The sequence below is a fragment of the Pristis pectinata genome, chromosome 1, assembly GCF_009764475.1.
Source record: "Pristis pectinata isolate sPriPec2 chromosome 1, sPriPec2.1.pri, whole genome shotgun sequence".
In the NCBI taxonomy this organism is placed as follows: domain Eukaryota; kingdom Metazoa; phylum Chordata; class Chondrichthyes; order Rhinopristiformes; family Pristidae; genus Pristis; species Pristis pectinata.
The window spans coordinates 88,388,037-88,409,784 of NC_067405.1; the positions used below are offsets into that span (position 1 = coordinate 88,388,037).

General features: G+C 41.4%; 1 protein-coding gene across 1 annotated transcript; it reads right to left on the minus strand.

Annotated features, from left to right (window-relative positions):
• Positions 1-505: 505 nt before the first annotated feature.
• Positions 506-16,225, minus strand: pigh (phosphatidylinositol glycan anchor biosynthesis, class H). The gene is made up of 5 exons (XM_052018386.1): positions 15,906-16,225; positions 12,193-12,402; positions 5,209-5,292; positions 4,434-4,553; positions 506-2,460 (listed from the first exon to the last, which is right to left on the minus strand). The coding sequence occupies exons 1-4, from the start codon at positions 16,077-16,079 to the stop codon at positions 4,470-4,472; spliced, it is 552 nt and encodes a 183-aa protein (XP_051874346.1). The 5' UTR covers positions 16,080-16,225; the 3' UTR covers positions 506-2,460; positions 4,434-4,469.
• Between the last annotated feature and the right edge of the window lie 5,523 nt (positions 16,226-21,748).

The window sequence follows — 21,748 nt, forward strand, 5'->3', positions numbered from 1 at the left end:
CAGGGGCAGTGTGCCTTTGGCTGATGCTACATACTGTAGTTAAGTTGAGGCAGTTGTGTTTAATTTAGCCTGGCCCCATCACACAGGTTGGTCTATCTGGGGTGGAAAATACCCCATTACTGAACAATTATTTTTGACCAATTTCACTAATTTTTTTTTGAAAAAGGGGTAGGACCCCAGTTGACAATAATGTAATATGGTGCTTTAACATACCAATAATAGCAAAATCCAATTTCTAAATTAATATGGATTACTCTTACCTCAAAATATTCAAAAACCATCTGTAGGTTGCCTCTGCATAAATATTTCCATAAGGCTGTGTGAGTGACACAGGGTAAGTATTACATGCTTGTGTTGAACAAGTAGATCCCAAAGACTATCACTGCTGGGGTTTTCCTTGTCTCTCATGACTGTGTGTTTCGTAATAATAGAGAATAATAATGCAATTAGTCATTATTGTAGTAGCATGCAACTACTAGATCACAGAAGCCAAACCAGGGAGGTCTTAGTTTTTTTAAATTATGTATTTATAAACTGTTTTACAGCCAAGATCAACTCCATGTAAAGATTTTTCCATATCACACACCTCGATAGAGTAACCACTTCTACTGCCCACCGGAAAAGAGGGAGCTTCATATACAGAGTGTATGGTTGAGAGGTCCCTTTGAGGACAGCTTCCTGTCATCCATATATTCACACACACACACACACACACACACTCCCCTCTAAACTTTTGAGCTATTACCCATCATTAGAATGCCCCAGCAACAGTATCAGCTGCTCAAGACCTTGCACTGATTCCCAATATCCAATGCATGTGTCTTGCTTGTTCACAGCCACCTCCCATATCATGCCCACCCCACCACCTATATATTAACACCTCCATACACATTTAGACATAGACTGTGACTCCATTTCAACACTTCCCATCAAAAAGCACTGACACTTCAAATGTTTATTCTAACCTCCAGTCTGGGTGATTTACACAGGCTGTTTGAGAGAGCCATGTTCTCAGTTTCACTTCACAAGTAAAACCGAGCTCACTGCTGTCTGGAAATTGTGGAGTACACCGGCTTCAGAGAACTGGATCAGAATAAACAGAAGCTCCGCTTTCTTGTTTGCATACAGAATTATGTTGTCACCTCCAATGTTGCATCTTCAAGCCCAGTAAGGAAACCAGGTTGGTGGGCACTACATTATCAACAGCAAGGCACACTCAGTTTCTGTTGAAGGTCTCTCAGTACAGTTTGGCTGTATTTCTTTAATTACAACATGGCGCTGCCAGCCAAAGTTGGTAAGCATAATTAGCCTTTAATCTTCACTCAAGTCAGTATACCTTACATTCATTTTCCATATTTCTTTACAACATAGATCATTCAGCCCAGAGTCTATGTTGTCTCTCAGAGAAACCCCATTCTTCTTAATCCCTGTGACCTATTCTCTCTCTCATTCCCATCAACTCTGATCCTCCTGCCACCCACGAAGAATAGGGGGCAACTTACAGCGGCCAATTAACCCACCAACTAGCATGTCTTTGGAAAGTGTGAGGAAACCAGAGCACCCGGAGGAAACTCATGCAGTTGTAGGGTGACGGCACCAGATGTCAGGATCGAACTCAGGTCACTGGAGATGTGAGGTAGCACATCTACCTACTGCACCACGGTCACCCATTTTAAAAAAAGCCTTAAAATGAACCTCCTCCACCAAACAAATAATTAAAACAATAGTTTGATGCAAACCAAAGAATTAGACATCAGTAGATGGAACATTAAGCACAGATCTCCATAAAGAAATTCTTTACCAGCTTTACTCTTGAACACATAATGTTGGCTGACTCTCTGCTCCAGTACTAGTTCAAATGCACTGCCTTTCAGATGAAACATTAAACCCCTATTTAATCTCTTAAATTGATGTCCGTGATCATGTGGCAGTATTTCAAAAAGGAACAGGAAAGCTTCTCGCTGGTATGGTCAATGTTTAACTCTAAGCCAACATTACACATCATCTAAAGCAGCTTGTGGGAGATTGCTGTGAAATCGACTGCTATACTATTATAAAACGCAACAGTGGCTACATTTCAAAAGCACTTCTTTGGCTGCAAAGTGTTCTGGCACATCCTTAGATCACGAATGCAAGCCTTTCTTTATTACTGCCACTTTGGCAAAAAAAATCCTTTGGCCCGCCACTCTCACCAACTCTATAGCCAATGTTTTGCAGAATTCTCAAAGTAAGGAAGAAAATGTCCTTCAAGATGTATCCCAAAATATCCTACAACATACTAGTCACCAGTAATAGCAATGAATGGTGGCTTGATGCTTTGTATCTGGTGAGTCACCTCTTTGATTAATGCAAGCAGTGGCAAGTCTTCAAAGCCGTTTGGCTAATTGGTTGCAAGAGTCCTTTGGTGCAAATATTTTAAACGGGTAGTTTTAAAATATGTTCTGTCATCTGGATCCCTGTCTGAAAAAGAAAATTCCACATTATTCTCTTGCAGAGAAGTTTCTCAAGCACACACTTGCATTTATCTGTACCCTCCATTACCAAATTTTTTCCATAACCTTTTTAATGGTCCTCTGGCTGGAATAGAGTTCAGTGAACACCTGTAGCCCTCAGCTACCTCTAAGTGGCTACTCTTCACATGCAAAACTGGACCCCAAGGATGGCCAACTAATTGGCTTTATTAGGCATCATAGTCAAGCCCAATTCTACCTTCACTCAATATCTGTTGACATACATTGAGGCCAGTTCCACAGAGTGCTCCTCCTACACAATATGGCAGTCAGGATTCTGGCAAGTGGAGGAATTTAATAGTCTCAAGAACATAATTAAGTTTTGCAGTTAAACACATGACTTAACTTTAACGTACTTTCTTTCATCGTGCTAGTCAGTGGTGGACAGCTGCTTGATGGTGAGAGTTGCATAATTAGGTAATCCACTGGAACTGGTTACTTGATATCAACTATCAATAACAACCAACTCAGGTCTTTGGAATTCTGGCTGATATAAACTCAAAGATTTAGCTAACGCACTACGCACTGCTCCCACAGAATATGAAGTTCAGGATTTTGGTGAGTGGAGCAATTAGGTGAAACAGGGCAAAAAGGAGCTGCTCTTGTACTTTATTCCTGCTTAGGACCTGCGGCACGGTGGCGTAGCGGTTAGCGCGACGCTATTACAGCGCCAGCGATCAGGGTTCGATTCCCGTCACTGTCTGTAAGGAGTTTGTACGTTCTCCCGTGTCTGCGTGGGTTTCCTCCGGGTGCTCCGGTTTCCTCCCACATTGCAAAGACGTACGGGTAGGTTAATTTGGGTTTAAAATGGGCAGCACTGACTCGTTGGGCCGGAAAGGCCTGTTACCACACTGTAGATAAAATTTTTAAAAAATTAGTGAGTTAACTCTGTAGAGACACCTCAGACCCATGAAATGCACAACTTATGCCACGTGACTGGTGTAGAATGAATGGTTCCAAGATGATTCAATGAAAATCATTGAAGTGGTTAACTCGTAAATTAGAACTTCAGCAGCAGAGATAGCAATAGCATTGGTGAAAGAGAGAGAGAGTTTGGTCAACATACAGGTGGAAGACCACTCCACGACTTCACCAAAGAACAGCACAAGTAGGATGGTGGAGATCAAGGGGGAGGCTTGGGAATACACTGGGGGATATGACAGGTAAGAGTAAAGATGCAAGAGTATAGTGTTACAGAGAAAAAGTGAGGCAAAAAGGGAAATTTGAAGGGTCAACACTTCGAAAGCAGCAGAGAAGTTGAGAAAACTTAAGAACTTATGGCTGTACGGGAGGTCTTTCAGAAGCCTGCACAGGAAGGGATGAGAAAGCGGACAGTACATATTTGGGTGGAAACAATGCTTGTGAAAGAAGACTAGGTTGGAATAGGGTCTGACTACCTGACCGGAGCTAGAGGGAATCCAGCTATGGGCTCAGTTCAGGTCCTTGGGCTCAGGTCAGGTCCTTGGGCTCAGGTCAGGTTTGGAGTGGCCACAGTCAGGTCAGGTTCTATTTTTCTCTCCAAGCTAATCCCTAGGCAGGAGGTCAAGATAATAGAGGGACTGGGGCAAGTGAGATGACAGTAGTACTGAAAGGGACGTGCTTGCAAGAATAAGCCTCAGTGGGCAAGCTGGCCAACCAGAGGCTGCGTTTATGTCATATTCATTATCTCCTCCAGCCTTCTGCTTCTTCTAAAATCTAAAGCTCTAAATCTCAGCCAGTTGTCAAGTTTTGGTGCACTCAGAATGTGCTACTTTAACTGCTCACATATTCTCTTTTCATGCAAATTAGTGAAGGCTGCACAGGGAAGTGTTAGGTATTGGAAGTGTAAGGTACTTGATCGAGGTACGCCAGTTACTTTATGATGTCATTTCCACCCAGCCCTGCACCAAACTCCGACCGAAACAGTACAGAAAAGAACAATACCTTGAAACAGAAGGTTGTCCTTCAATAGCAACAAGTTCATTGATCAACCTGTGTCTGTTGTAAGATTTCCTGACAGCTTCTGTACACCTGGGACAAACAATCCAGACGTGGTTTTGCACTCTTGAAATAAAAAGATAAGTCCATTAAAGAACCATGGATTTTTTGGTTGGCCATTCAGCTGTTCACACCTGCTCCATCATTCAACAAGATCCCGGCTCATCCTCTGTCTTAATACCATATCCCTACTTTCTCCCCATACCCCTTGAAGCTTTTTAGGTCTAGAAAGGCATCTCCTTCTTAAACATATTCAGAGACTTGGCCTCCACGGCTTTCTGTGGTAGAAAATTCCACAGGTTCCCATCGACCAGGATGCACAAAGAGTAATAAAAGATCACCAACAATGTGAGACAGACAGAGACCCAGAGGACAAATGAAATAGTGAGACAGTGAGACTTGAAAAACTTAGCAAGTCAGACCTACAGTGACAGAGGGAATGGTGTTATACATGTCTTTTTCCTTTCACAGTTGACTAGACTGCTGCACTTGCAAGGCCTACAGTTGAATATTGGGGCAGAAGAGCAGCCACAGCTGAGTTGCATGTGGTTTTAATGTGCCAGGATGGAGAAATCATCAGGGCAGAAGTTTGACAAACTTGCTCCTGTGGCTATTCCTAGTACTGTAGCTGGGCAAGTGGCATTCACAAGTTATATAGAGAGGAGAGGAAGTGGACGTCATTCACAATCACACACAACCATTTGACTTTACAGTAATTCACCTGGAACACTGGCACCACCTCAGACACTCCTCGAGGGCTTTCTGGGTCAATCAGTAGTATACACAGGTAGTAGATAACCTTCTGCTGCAAGTAAAAAGAAAAATAATCTTATACAATAGGTTCCTTGTTAATTTCCTCCCCCCTGTTCTCAAACTGAATGACTGCTTTAATTTCATCCCTGAGATATGGACAACCTTGGAATGGCCAGCACTAGTAGCCCAGTATCCCTGAGCAAGTGATGATGAAACACACCCTGAATCACTGCAATCCTTGTTAAGATACTCCCAGTGTTAATGCAACTGCACCCATCCAGGCAAGTGAAGTGTGTTTCACTGTACTACTTACTGATGTGACACAGAGGGGATTTGAGAAATTAAGAGGTGAGCCACTCACGACAGAATACTCAGCCTCTGATGTGTCCTAAAAGCCACGGTATTCGTGTGGCTGATCCAGTTCTGTTTCTGATCACTAGCTCACACTTCTCCATTACCCATGCCTTGTTTACAGCGGGAGGTATGGCACTGGTAATGATGGATTCACTCTTGTTGGAAATGGCCATAGCTATTGAGCAGCTGAAGTCTGGATGTTGTCCAGGTTTTGTTGCATTTGATCATAAACTGCTTCAATATTTGACAGATTGTAACTTGAACTCAACAAGCTATGAAAATGTCAAACATTTCTGACCTTACAGTGGAGAGATCAGTGGTGAGGTAGCTAAAGATGATCGTCCAGGACATTGCCCTGGGGAATTTCCTCAGTGGTCTCCTGGGTATAATAATGAACCCATGAACACTACCTCATTATTCCTTTTTTTGCACTATTTAGTTTGTAATTTATAGTAATTTTTATGTCTTTGCACTGTACTGCTGCAGCAAAACAACAAATTTCACATCAATTAAGTCAGTGATAATAAACCTGATTCTGATTGGCTTCCAACAACCACAACCATTTTCCTTTGTGCTAGGTAGGAAAACCACCACTGGAGAGTTATCCTGATTACAATTAACTTGCTTAACTGGGATTCTTTGATGCCTCACTCAGTCAAAGGCACCCTTGATGTGGAAAAGATCTGACTCTTACACATGGAATTCCAACATTTGCACCAAAACGGTGTCCAAGATGTCATTAGTTAATTATGATCCCACACTCCAAATCTACTACTGGATGGAGCTTTTAAATGCCGGTTTCAGGCTCAGAAAGCCAGCATTCTACTTACTGTCCAGACAAGAGCAGAATCAGGATAATTATTCACTATCAGTCGTTGCAAAAGGTTATGAACAAAAACATCATCCAAGCTTCCTTCCGCACATGTTGCTACAAATTATCAAGAGCTCGTCTTTAATTCAGATTTTCAGCAGCAATAGTATTTTAAAATGGAAAAGTACAGGTGAAAGCTACTCAGCCCATTAAGTCTGTGCTAGCTCCCTTGAAAGAGTAGTTCAATTAGTCCTAGTCTCCTCAATATCCCTTCATAGTCCTGCAAGTTTCTCAGATATATATGCAATCCTTTTTGGCTTCTCACACCCCAGAATAATGATTACTTTCCTCCCTTAAGTTTTTTTTTGTTTTAAAGTTTTCCTCATGTACCACTCTTAAATTAATCTATCAAGTTCTAAGGTTGGAACCGCAAAACTTTCCCTTTTACGTCTGTGGGTTTTTGAACACAAAAGCTATATGTCACCTCCTACACTTCATTCTGTTTCCTTTCTGACATTCCTAAAAAGAACCCTGCCTCCTCTCCCAGCCCCATCTGTCACCTTCTACACTATATTTCCACACTTCAGAGTCCTTCCTTCCACTTACTTTGTCTCCTTTCCAATGCTGATTTAGTTAGTCATACAGCAGGGAAACAGGCCCTTCGGCCCAACTGGTCCATGCCGACCAAGGTGCCCAGCTAAACTAGTCCCATTTGCCTGCGTTTGGTTCAGATCTTGGAGTAAGAAAGATCTTGGAGTAAGTAATACAGCTATCTCTCCAAACCTTTCCTATCCACGTACTTATCCAAATGTCTTTTAAATGTTGTTATTGTACTTGCCTCAATCACATTCTCTGGCAGCTCGTTCCATACATACACTACCCACTGCGTGAAGAAGCTGCCCCTCAGGTCCCATTTAAATCCTTCCCCTCTCAACTTAAACCTATGCCCTCTAGTTCTTGGTTCCCTTTCTCTGGGACAAAATGTGCACATTCACCCTATCTATCCCCCTCAAATGATTTTATACACCTCCACAAGGTCACCCCTCAGTCTCTTACATTCCATGGAATGAAGTCCAAGCCTGCCCAACCTCTCCCTGGAACTCAAGCCCTTTAAAGTTTTTATATTTTAAATGAATATTTTTAACATCACCTTAACTTATTGTATTTAATTAATTTTAAAACCTCAATTCAAAGCATTCGTTTAATTTAAATTACACAGACGGAAGCAAAATACTGAGAATGCAGGAATTCTGAATAAAAACAGAAACTGCAGGAGGTTCTCATCAGGTTAGGCAGTGTCTGTGGAGATCTGCACCTTTTCACATTTCAAGTAAGAGGCCTGTCAACAGTATTGTTAAGAAGGTACAGAATTTTAGGCTAATAACCAAATGTGGTAAACTAGCTGGGGCTGCTGAATGAGAGTTTCCTTACTCAATTTTCCTTGCGTGAAGTGACTTGGGTGGTCACTGCAACACAAAATTGAAGGCCTGAATTTTTGGTGAGGCACTTCACAGCATGACCGTTACTTATAAAGTGTTAAATCTTTTTTTTCCCTCCAGTTTCTCTGTAGATTCATTCACCTAAATCTTCTCCCAGTTTCACTCTCCACAAATGCTGCTTTGTCTGCCAAGGCTTTAAAGTATTTTCCACACCCAAAACAAAATTATAAAATAGTTTGCATTTTAATATCAGGAGGTTAATGAATATTATACATACCCCTTCATCTGTAGTTCCAGAATGTGTTATTTCATTAGATGCCAAGAAGGTGTTTGACAGAGTCGAATGGGAATATTTATTTAACACGCTTGAGAAATTTAATTTTAGTTCAAATTTCATATCCGCGATCAAATTGATTTACCACACACCTATGGCTTCAATACTTACTAATAATCAGAGATCCCCCTTGTTCAGGCTTTTTCGAGGCACTAGACAAGGTTGCCCTCTGAGTCCTTTATTATTTAATATTGCTTTGGAACCTTTGGCAATTGCCATTCGGGATTCTTCTAATATATTTGGTATTACTCGTGGAAAGGGGACTCATAAGATATCTCTATATGCAGATAACTTGTTACTTTATATCTCTAACCTGGAGAAATCTATCCCTGCAGTATTATCATTGCTTGCTCAGTTTAGTATTTTCTCTGGTTATAGATTAACTCTTAATAAGAGTGAACTTTTTCCATTAAACATGCAAGTCCCAATTTATAGGCAATTACCATTTAGATTAGCGACTGATTATTTTTCGTACCTGGGTGTTAAAATTACCAAGAAACACAAGGACTTATTTAAAGTGAACTTCTTACCTTTAATTAATTACGTTAAACAATCATTTACTAAATGGTCCCCATTCTCTTTATCATTGATTGGCCGAATTAATGCAGTTAAGATGAATATTTTACCAAAAAGTTTGTATCTATTTCAGGCGATTCCAACTTTTATTTCAAAATCCTTTTTCAACACTATTGATTCCAAAATTTTTTCATATATATGGCAGAATAAAAACCCAAGGTTAAGTAAGAAATATTTACAAAGATTAAAAAAGGATGGTGGTATGGCTTTGCCTAATTTTAGATTTTACTATTGGGCAATTAATATTAGATACTTTATTTTCTGGGCACAAGATTTAGATGCAATTCATTGTCCCTGTTGGGTACACCTTGAGTGTGGATCAGTGCAAGGATTTTCATTAGTTTCTATTTTAGGAGCTTCATTCCCTTTTGCACTTACTAAATTGAGTAAACAAGTGACATATCCAATAGTTAAACATACAATACGGATATGGTTTCAATTTCGTAAATTTTTTGGATTGAATAAATTTAATTTATCAAGTCCTATTCAATCTAATTTTTTCTTTCAACCATCTAGAATTGACTCAGCCTTTTCCTTATGGAGAATGAAGAGGAATAACATGTTTTCAAGATTTATTCATTGATAACTGTTTTTTATCTTTTGAACAGTTGTCTAATAAACACAATCTGCCAAGATCACATTTTTTTCGATATTTATAGATTAGAAATTTTTTAGAAGTTACTTTACCTTCTTTTCCGACACCATATAAAATTGAAATTACGGAAAAAAAATTAGGTTTTAATCCTGTCAGAAGGGCCTGATAGCAATAATTTATGATTGGATTATGAAAATACATTCAGAGGAACTTGATAAAATTAAGAATGAATGGGAAAGAGAACTCCAGATACTTTCACCTACAGAGACATGGAAGAAAATTCTTCAATTAGTTAATACATCTTCTATGTGTGCTAGGCACTCTTTGATACAGTTTTAGGTGGTTCACAGGACCCATATGTCCAAGGACAAGTTAGCCTATTTCTATCATCATACAAATCCTATATGTGACAGATGTAATTCGAAGGTGGCTTCCCTGACACATATGTTTTGGTCCTGTCCCTTTTTGGAAAAATATTGGGAAGACATTTTTAACATTATTTCATCTGCATTGAATATTGATTTACAACCTCATCCTATTACTGCAATTTTTGGGTTACCAATGATGGAATCTCGCCATTTATCTGCTTCTGCTCGTCGTATGATCGCCCTTGTCACATTAATGGCCAACCGATCCATTTTGTTCAAATGGAAGGATCTAATACCTCCAACCACTTTTCAGTGGTTTTCTCAAACTATAGCATGATTACACTTAGAAAAAATTAGGAGTGGTACTGAGGAAGTTTGGAGTGCATTTATTCAATATTTCCATATGATATAAGCAGACCTTTTTCAGATCCCTTTCAATAACCCTTGAATACAGAGGAGCGGAGTTGACAACATAATAATGTTTTTTTTCTTTTTAATTGAAGAAATATCAGTCCAGTTTTTTTTTGAAGTTTTTGGTTTTTTTTGGTTTAATATCAATTTTTTTTTGATTTGGGGGCTCTTCCTTCATATAATTAAATTTCATTTCTTTTTAATCTTTCCTTTTGTATTTGTTCACTTAATAAGAGAGCGGGAGGTCTAGATTACTTTTTTTTACTCTTTGTGATTATATATATTAACTGTTATGATTGCTATCCTGATCTCTTTATACCATATGTATAATTACTAATGTTATATATATTATTTTGTACTAATTTGAAAATTAATAAAAAGATTGAAAAATATAATTATAAAATAGTATAAATACAAAAGCCAATTTGACCAAACAAGAAAGTGCAGATGCTGGAATATGGAGCAACTCAGCAGGTCAGGCAGCATCTATGGAGGGAAATCCCCCCTCACCTGGATCCACCCATCACCCACCAGATCTTGCTGCACCCCTTCCCTCCACCTTTTTATACTGGCTATCTCCCCACTTTCTTTCCAGTCCTGATGAAGCGTCTCTAACCGAAACGTTGACTGTTCATTTCCCTCCGTAGATGCTGCCTGAGCCGCTCAGTTGCTTCAGCTCCTTTGTGTGTTGACCCATCGTCTTTTGATTATCAATCCAGCTAGTTACCCTCTCCTGCTCTTTTCCCACTTCCCTGTACTCCTTTTCCTTCCAGTTTCATCCAATTCTCTCAAAGTCTTTAGAGAAACAGTATCTACAACCCTATCTTGAAAAGCATTCCAAGTCTGAACCATTCAATGCATATGTTTTCATCACATTGGCAAAAGGACCAAAGACAATCACTTAAATCCATGCCCTCTGTCCTTCAAACAATTCATCACTTAAGCACTATATCAAAGCACCTCTAAGCCTTCTCTGTTCAAATGAAAACAACACCAGGTCTACAGTTCATCTCTGGAATCATTCTGGTAATCCTTTCTGTATCCTATCCAAAACTTTCACATGTGGGGGGTTGGAGGAAGGTGAACTGTTTTACAAAGGTTTTGCATAATTTCCTGCATCTCCTCCTCAGCCCAGGATCCTATGTGCTTCAATAACTGCTTTATTAACCTTTTCTATCATCTTCAAAGATGCGTGCACAAACAACCCCATGTTTTCAAGTCCCCTTAAAAGTTGCACCATTTAGCTATTATTGTCTTTGCTCAATCTTCTCAACAAAATACATCACCCAAGGTGTGTAAAATACCATCTGACACAAGTCTGCCAATCTTAAGCTCTCTTGAACTTCTTTACCTTCTTCCCCATTGCTTACTACACTTCCAAGTTTCATATGATCTATAGATTTCAAGATTGTGCCCTGTGATCCCATAATACTTGTATTGAATGTAAGGGAACACTGATGTACACCTGCCTCCGGACTGGAAAACCAGCAACTCACCACAACTCTCTATTCCATGGTCAATTTTGGATTCATGCTCCTATTACAGCTATAATCCCATGTGCTTCAAATCCTGTTCACAAGTTTAATATGGTACCTTATTTTAAAAGTCTGCATTCACAACAACAACGGCACTCCACTCTCTCTATTACACTATCAAAACGTAACTCAATCAACAATATGACATGGTTTACCTATCCCTTACAAATTCAGACCACCTCTCCTTTATCAATCCACACGGATCCAAGTTAAATTTCTCCTGAGTTATTGCATCTAAAACCTACCCCTCCACTGAAGTGGATTACACACCATGTAGTAGCATTGCATTTAGTCCAGAGGATAATTCTGGTTCTGCCAGGTTTGTTCTTCTCCTTATTTTCGAACATTTGCAATCTATAAAGATGGGCTCAGGAAAATGTTAAAAATCCAGTTAGAACTCCGCACCTATACTAACCTGCCTCATGAAGGATTTACTCAAGTGTCAAAATTCTAAAATCTGACTTTCATTTGTATTCATAGTTTCTTTACTGCTGAAAATGAAGTGGTTATCAGTCTCTGCTTCACTTACCATATGAAAGCCTTCGTTGATTACAATATCCTTCACTTTCTTCATCTCAATGAAGTTCACGTGCTCTCTGCCTGAGGCATACAAGGTGTTCATCTGGACTCCAATCGATCCAATAATCAGCATGGACTCTTGATCGACTTTACAAAAATGGAGGTGCAGGATCATCCCAAGGAGAGTGATAATAATGGTGGCCGAGAGCACGGAAGTATTCTGCAAGAATCAATTCCCATATCAAGTATCAATTCTGCCTCTATAACATGCTGATAGATCCAAAGTAAACTCCACTCCAACCTGTGCTGTGTGCCCACATTCCTGTGTCTGGTCAGGACCATTTTCTACCCCACACATCATAAACAAGGGCTTACACTGTACTATTCTGTCAACTCAGAGCAAGAATTTAATGCATTTCTCTTGCCGAAGATCTTGGGCCATCCAAATATCCTTAAAGATGCAGAAAGGTCCTTGTTAAAATTATAAAGACTGAAAAAAACCAAATTACAATGTGCAGATGGGTTGTAAAGTATGGATGAGATCTTGAGTACAAAGCAGAGGTCACCTTCCTACTGGATTTTGGTGAGACCACACTCAGGAGTGTTGTATGCAGTTTTGGTCTCCTTACTGTCGGATCCGGTTATTTCCGAATCCGCAGGTTCTTTCAGGAGTCCAAAAATGAGTTGAAAACAACTTGGTGCTTCACAAGGTTTTAATGGAAAAGTTTAAACCAAAGAAACAGTCACAGAGCACACAGCACTAGCTTTACTACTAGAAGATGAGCTGAGACAAAGGAACTAAAATGAGCTAGGGGGAGGGAGAAGAGAGCGAGAGTGACTAACAAAAAACACCTTTTATACCTGAGATAAAAGGTACTCCTTAGATAACAATAGTCCAATCAGAAAACCTATTAGATACCTGTGGCAAAATCAACCAATGAGAAAACATGTATTCACCTGATGGACAAACCAATAAACTAAGAAGCAGTTATACCTTGTACAGCCACTTGAGGTGGATTAAACACCATACATGTTATGTACAATGTCATAACATGTATAACATAACACGTATACCGGGCAGGCACGGCAATGTAGCAGTTAGCATAATGCTATTACAGTACCAGTGACCCAAATTCAATTCCTGCCACTGTAAGGAGTCTGTAAATTCTCCCCGTGTCTGTGTGAGTTTCCTCCAGGTGCTCCGGTTTCCTACCACATTCCAAAGACGTATTGGTTAGGAAGTTGTGGGCATGCTATGTTGGCGCCGGAAGCGTGCAGGCTGCCCCCAGAACACTCGACGTAAAAAGATGGATTTCACTGTGTGTTTCGATGTACATGTGACTAATAAAGATATCTTATCTTAAAAAACTACTTAAAACAGTTGAATCCAATATTACCCAAGAAAGAATATAATTGCTATAAGGGGGAGTTCAGCAAAGGTTCACCAGACCGATTCCAGACATGGCAGAACCGTTATAAGAGGACAGATTTGTGAATGTAACCTTAGTTGACCCAGAGTTTGGAAGAATGCCAGGGAATCTCATGGAGACGTACAAAATTCTAACTGGGCTCGACAGACTGCTTGCAGGAAGAATGCTGCCCCTGCCAAGAGATCACAGTCTCAGGTTACTGGGTACAACATTTAGCACTGAGATGAGGAGAAATTTCTTGAAGACAAAAGAGACTGCAGATGTTGAAATCTAGAACAAAAACAGAAGGGTGGAAGAGCTCAGCAGGCCAAGTAGCAGCTGTGGAGACAAGAGGTGCAAGTCAATGTTTTGGGTTGAATCAGGACTGAGACGGAAGCCGAAAGATTGCCAGTACATAGCAGTGCCACGGGTGGTGGGATAAAGGCTGGTAGGTGATATGTGCATGGAACCAGGTGAGGGGAGGGATGAGAAGGAAGAACAAAGGAAAAAATTAGGTGGATGTGTAGGTGGATGTGTGGGTGTATGTGTAGAAGAACAACACAGGGGTGTGGAGTTACCCACAATTGGAAAATTCAATATTCATACCACTGGGTTGCAAGTTACCCAGGCAGAATAAGAAATTTTGTCCTTCCAGTTTGCGTTTAGCCTCTCCGTAGCAATGGAGAAGGCTGAGGACAGGCAGGTTGGTATGGGCATGGGAAGGAGAGTTAAAATGACATGCAACCATATTTCTTTGCCCACAGGATATTCAATGTGTGGAATTCACTACCACTGTAGGCTGCAGGGGCTAAGTTGTTGAATATATTTTAAGGAGGCAGAAAGATTTCTAGACACAAAAGGCATCAAAGCCAATGGGGAAAGAGCAAGAATTTGGTATTGAGACAGGGGATTGTATTGAATGATGGAGCAGGCTTGAAGGGCTGAATTACCTCCTCCCACTCCTATTTTCTATTTTAATCAGTAAAGGAAAATCAAAAAAGCTAATTAGAGATTAAAGAGATGTGCTCAATCCAGTTTGTGTTTTGACACAAGCATAAATCTTAACATTTCATACCTGGAAGTTTTCCCATGTTGTCAACCTTAATTCTGTCTCCTGGGCCATTACCCACCCACTAGTCTCATCACCAGGTGTCCCATGCTTAGTGCTCACCAGCTAGTCTTTCAATGATAGTCCCAGCATTATCCATAGGATGCCTTACACAGTGATCTCTCTCACAGGACATATTTCCTAACCTTTCATTAGTTCCTCCCAACTAGCGCACAAACTGCCCTATACACTGCCCTGCCCCAGGACATTACTCACTCACTAGGTTCTCACAAGAACTAAATTGCAGCACTGTGGTGCAGCAACAGTCCTTTCTACCTCATAACCCTAAGGACCTGGGCTCAATTCTCACTGCCAATACTGTACGTGCACCCCTGACTATGTAGGTTTCCAGCAGGTGCTCCAGTTTGTTTCCACATTCCAATGACAAGTTGGTAGATTAATTGGCTACTATAAATACAGTATAGGAAAGCAGCAAACAAATCAAAGGGGCATTGATGGGCATGTGTAATAGGGGCTACAGGGAAAAAAGTAGAGTGGGAATGGGACTGATGGAATTGTTCTGTTGGGATAGTCCAAATGGGCTGTATCATAAGTATGCATTTCTTTCATTTCCTTTCCCCACAGCAGCAGATAAGCATAATTCACTTGTCTCTCTCTCTTACCCAGGCACTGCCCTCCTTCCCAACTTTCTCCACCCTCAGCAGGTACTGCTCACTGCTAAATGTTGCCCATCATCCCATCACTACTCTAGTATTGGTATATTAGTGTCACAGGTACCAAGATACAGTGAAAACCTTCGTTTAGCAAGCCATCCATACAAATCATTTCAAAGCACAACTACTTTGAGGTAGTACAAGGGAAAAGCACTAACAGAATGCAGAATATGGTGTTACAGTGACAGAGAAAGTGCAGTGCAGGCAGACTATAAGGTGCAAGGTCATGATGAGGTAGATTGTGAGGTCGAGTCCATCTTATCGTACAAGAGGTCCATTTCCTTGAGCTTGGTAAAGCGTATTTTCAAACTTCGTAGCCACTCTTTCTCTGGAAAGGTGAAGCCATTCACCGGACTACTGGTCCCTGAAATCCACAGCTATGTGGAAGCCCTCTTACAGTAAGTGGGCGGGGCCAGGTGCTGACTGACACGGAGCCGGGCCAAACACCGGAGGAAGACGTCATCCGATTCCGCTCCGTTCAACCAATCATCGAGCCCCTCCACCCCGCTGCCCCGCCCCCCCCAACGCTCACCTGCGTGCTGTAGAAGATGGAGTAGGCGACCAGCCAGGTGAAGGCGGTGTATCCGAGTACAGAGCGCAGCGATAACTTCGGAGAGACGACAGTAAATTCGCGGCACAGTGGAGAGTGATGCTGTTGATCGAAGACGATGTCGCGGCCGTTAATGTCCTTGAATTGCGCCGCCATTCCTCTCACCTACTGGGCTGCCCTTTGCGGCGTGACGTCAGGGTGGCGCATGGACGTCGTGCGCGATCACGTGACCACAATCTGCCTCTGTTGTGGGATCTTTTAAAGGGACAGTCCACTCCTGGCGAGTGACCCTATTAAATGGGGGTTTCAGGGGTCATTTTACTGCATTGTTGATATTTATTTATTCGCTTTTCTGTGCATCACTGGCAAGGTCAACTCTTATTGCCCATACTTTTGCCCCTGAGAAAGTGGTGGTGAGCCATCTTTTTTGAACTGCTGGTGAAAATGCTCCCAGTGTGCTGTCAGGGAGGGAGTTCCAGGATTTAGACACATTGATGGTGAGGGATTCAAGATGGTGTGAAGCTTGGAGGGGAACCTGCAGCAGGTGGCATTCGCCCTTCTTGGTGGTAGAGGTGGGGAGTCTGGGAATAGGTCGTTGGAGCAGCCTGGGTGAGAAACTACATTGCATTTTGTTGTTGGTGCACACTGCAGCCACAGCGTGCTGGTGATGGATGGGATGAATGTGTAGGGTGGATGAGCTGCCAATTAGCAGGCTGCTTTGTCCTGGATGAAGGTGAGCTTAAATTTTGTTGGCATTGCACTCATCCAGGCAAATGGGGAGTCTTCCATTCACATTCCTGGCTTTTGTTTTGTAACGGCAGAATGGCTTTGGAATATCAGGAGGTTACTCACCACTGGATCCAGCCTCTGACCTGCTCTTGTAGCCATAATGTTTAGAATCATAGAGTATGGAGACAGGTCCTTCAATCTATTGCATCCACGCCAATCTTTAGGCACCCATTTGCACTAAATCTTACCCTAATACTATTTTATTCTCTCTATATTCCCGTTAACTCCCCCTGATTCTACCACTCACCTGCACGCTGGGGTAATTTACTGTGGCCAATTAACATACCAAACTGCACATCTATGAGATGTGGGAGGAAACCCATGTAGTTGCAGGGAGAACATTCAAACTCCATACACTCAGCACCAGAGGTCAGGATTGAATCCAGGTTGCTGGAGATGTGAGGTAGAAGCTCTACCAGCTGCACTACTATCGCTGGTCCATAGCAACGGTAGGGAACTTGGAGATAGCAAAAAAGAAACAGAAACACTCAGCAGTTTGGGCAGCATCTGTGGAAGGAGAAACAGTTTCAGGCCTGGGATCTTCCATTACAACTAGTTCTTCCTGCATCCCGAAGACATACTGGTAGGTTAACTGGCTAAAGTACCCCTAAGCGTAGCTCTGGCAAAGGAACTAAAGGAGAATTGCTGGGCATGTGAGAGAGAATAAGTTGCAAGGTTGCAGAAAAAAGAGCTGGAAATGAGACTAATTAGATTGATCTGTGGGGCCACATTGGACTCCATATCCATCTGCCTGTAGCTAATGCTATTTCAAGGATTCATTGCCACATCTTGCCAAATCTGCTTCGACTGTAGCAGTACTTAGTCCTGCAACTTCTATCATAAGAGCCACTTTTGTTGTGGGAATATTACCTACATTTCCCTCCAACCCACACATCAATCTAATTGTTCAAAGTCAAAGTCGAGTTTATTATCATCTGCACAAGTACACGTGTGCACAGGTACAATGAAAAATTTACTTGCAGCAGCATCACAGGCACATAGTATCACAGTCTAAGGAAGTGCAGGTTGGTATGTTAATTGGCTGCTGTAAGTCACCCAAGTGAGTGGTGGACTCTGGGGGGAGTTGATGAGAATACGGGTAGAATTAAAATGGGATTAAGATAGGATTAGAGTCAATGGGTGGTTGATGGTCTGCATGGACTCAGTGGGCCGAAGGGCCTGTATCCATGCTCTGAATTGCTACTCCTTCATAATGCTGCAGGTATTGCAGCAATAATAATATAATTGAATATCAAGAGTAGGTGGTTAGACTTTCTTATGGAGAGAGAGAGTCTGGCACTTTCTTGGTATAAATGTTACTTTCCACCTGTCAGCCCTTGCCTGAATGTTGTCGAGGTAGTGCAGTAGCACAGGGAACGGTGCATGGATCCCAACTGTCCTCAATATATATCAACGATTTGGATCAAGATCATAGTATGATATTTATAAGATGGCTGACAACACAGACCCAGGGAGGATTGTGAGAAAGATGCAACAGGGCTTCAAGACAATTTAGACATGTGAGTGGGAAAATACATGGCAGATGCAGTACAATGTGGGTCAATGTGCTGTTATCTACCACAGTGGTTACAACAGAAATATAGGGTATTGTTTAAATGGTGATAAATTGGGAAATGTTGATATACAAAAAGACCTATGTGTCGTACAGCAGCCACTAAAATCAAACTTAGTAGTCAAGAGGCAATTGTATGTTGGCCTTCAATACATACTGAGTGCTTCCAACATTTACTGTTTTTGTATTGGTGATGCAGGTTATTGGAGAGGTAATGCTGTTTGATAACACTGTCAATAGCACTTCCATCACTTTGCTGATTGAGAGTAGGCTGATTGGGCTAACTGGATTGGATTTGCTTTGCTTCTTGTGAACAGAATACCTGAGCAATTTTTCACATTTGCAAGGAGGAACACTGAAATTAAAACTTGCATCCGCAGTAGCCTGTACTCTCCTCAGGTTCTCTGTCTGTGACATTATCAGTTTCGTTTGCTGGGCTGTGTGACAATGAAGGATTAGCACACAGTTCTCTTCACGTGGAATAAATTCTGCTTTGTACTTCTCCTCAGTGTTTTGATTTTTCATTCACACCTGCATAAGTTTTGTGGTGCTCCACTTCAATGTTTGTACTTTGTTCGGTCTCTTCAAGATTACTCATAGGCCTTTTAGCACAATATTGTGCATTGCACCATTTACTCACCACCTCAGTGGGTACTTTCTCCCATTTCCCTTGTAGCAAAGATTGTGTTGGGTTTTAGGCCTCTGCTCTGTGTACTTAATCTACCATCTCCTCTCAGCCATGGAATTAATGTCATGACTTTGACTTATCCTACTTTCTCTCAAACATCTCAGAGGAACTGTAGTCAGCTTATGTGACATTCAGAACAGCCCTTGGCTCTTTACTACCACACCTCTGCTTGACATCATTCTTCCTGCCTCTGCATAGAGATGAAAAATGATTCATCTTTTTGTATTTGTGGCATTGTTTCCCACAAACTGGGCATTCCTCCTTCCGCCTTTGCCACGCCTTTAGCAAACTTTTTTTTACTTTCTGTTACACCTGTTTGCACAGACAGAATTGTGTTACTGGCCATCCAGCTCTTCAACTCCACCTGGGGACAGTTCTGAGGCCCTACAGGATCCACACACCCTGCCAGGGTCTGAGTCTGTTTCTCTCACGGATGTTCCCTCAGTCCTGCATCTCAAATTTGACATACAACTTTGTCGCAGATCAGTGAGTCCCTCTGATCTCCGAAGTTACAATTTGCAGCCAGCAACTTCAGTTCAGTCAAATATATGTCAAATGTTTCCCGTTCAAAATGACTTCTCTTGAAAAACTAAAATCTGCCCTCTGTCTCAACACTTGCAGCGCTACAGTAATTCTAAAAAGCTTTTAGAGCCTCTTCCAGCATCTCATGTAACCTGATTGCTTGGTAGACCAACCAGCTCCAACAGCATTTTTGTTTCCTTGATGTCAACACAATAAAGAAAAAAATCCTCCATTTGGGAAGTTGCTTGCTTCAGCTTTATCTGCTCTATCCTTGAACTCACAGCTCAGTGGTTTTCTTCCATTGGGTAATACACCAAGTCTGGCATTTCCAGTCATTTGGCTGAACATTTACTTTCTGCTGCCCCCATGGGGTTATTTCTCTCTAGTATCCAGTCAGACAGATTAGCACTCCATTCTAGGAAATGAATACAAAATCTTTCGAATCTTGCCTTGCATCTTGTTGCCCAACAACAAGCATCACATCATTTCTCAACAGCAGATATGAGTTCTAACCAAATCTACACTGATTGATATAGCATGCCTAAGCATTGTTCTGACACCACGTTGTGTTATGCTGTACCCAGTAGGTGTTCTTGCCTCAAACAAAGTACTTCTTATCACCTCGGCAAGTCGAATTATATGCTATTTCTAAGCCAGTCACAAACCTGCAGAGTGGTCATCCTCCATCGTGACAGCATCAACTGAACTGCATTACAATAGGGTGACAGCACATGTCTTACAGGAAGGGAGGTAGAAGAAGAGGATGATGAGCTCCACCCCGCTAGTGATCGAAGAACCTGAGGAAGAATGGTTCACCTCAGTCATGTGGAGGACATTATTTGTGATTCATTGAGTGCCAGTTAAGTGCAGTGGTTGGAAGGATTCAAACATAGTATCGTGGAAAACAGGCACATTTTTGTGAGAAAACAACATATCCAAAGGCTTTGGAGAAAGCAAAGAAAGCTATACTGCTGCTCTTGCAACCTCTTGCTCCCCTAATGAAGTATTACCATTGAAGTACGTCTTAAGTATAACAACTACTGAATTATTGGAATGGCAGCTAGTATAAAATTGTAGTTAATACACTGTTAATTATAATAGACTAACAGCTATTTATAGTGGAATACGATACTAGCTATAAGTGGAATTTAAAACTAATTATAGTGGAATTATAAAGTTATAATGGAACACCATACCAATTAAAGTGGCATTGTGCTACTAATTATGGTGAAATATGCTGTTAATTACAATGCAACACACTACAGTGAAATTCAAGTACTAACTATAAAGCAGCATACTGCTAATGTGTAACCCCAGTGTGTCCGCAGATAAACTTGTACATTTAGAGTAACAAATCACTACCTGTGCGACAGTTTGGTAATGGCAGTGAGATGATGTGATCAGCATCACTGGGTCCTTTGTCAAAGTAAGAGCTTGTTGCTCATTGATCCCTGGTAATCGCATATCTGTTTCCGAGGCAACAGAGTCATTGGAATCAGAGACATGGCAGCATATTCAGCTTCCTGTTGTAGATCAAATCACATTTGAGCAGTTGGCCTCAGGTTGCCAACCCTGGTTGGGTGTATTCCTGGAGGTTTTATCCTGCCTCACACTGTCCCACCCCAACTACTGCTCCGTGGTCCTGGTGCACCACCTCTACATACCATGGGAACAATTGGTGACCCATTTGGATTATCCTTGAATGTTAATCAAATCGCCTTCTTTTCCCACATTCAATATACTTAGAACCAGTAAATGAAGATATTCCAAACAAAAGGAAAGAAATGTTTAAACCTTTTTCAGCACATATCCATAGCAATGCCCTGCAGACTAATCTTCAATTCCTGGATTTTCTAGGACAATCCATAACAAGGGCTGAAAGATTCTTAAAGAGACAGTGAGGGATAGAAGGTATCAGCCTGGGCTCACTGCATTCTCTCCTTGAGTCAGAGACCTGAGCAAAAACACAGGCTGACACTCCCAGTGCAGTGAAAAATCAAAAATACAATTGCAGATGCTAGAAATCTGAAATAAAAACACAAGATACTGGAAATGTTCAGCAGGTCAGGCTGCATCTGTAGGAAGAGAAGCAGAGTTAATGTTTCAGGTCAAAGACCCTTTGTCAGAACTGGGAAGGAGACTAAAGAAGCTTGCTAAGTTGCAGGGACAGTGGGAGAGGGGTGGAATGCCTCTGATATGGTAAAACTAGGATGACCATGGGGATAAACTGTAAACAAGGTTACCTGTTCAATG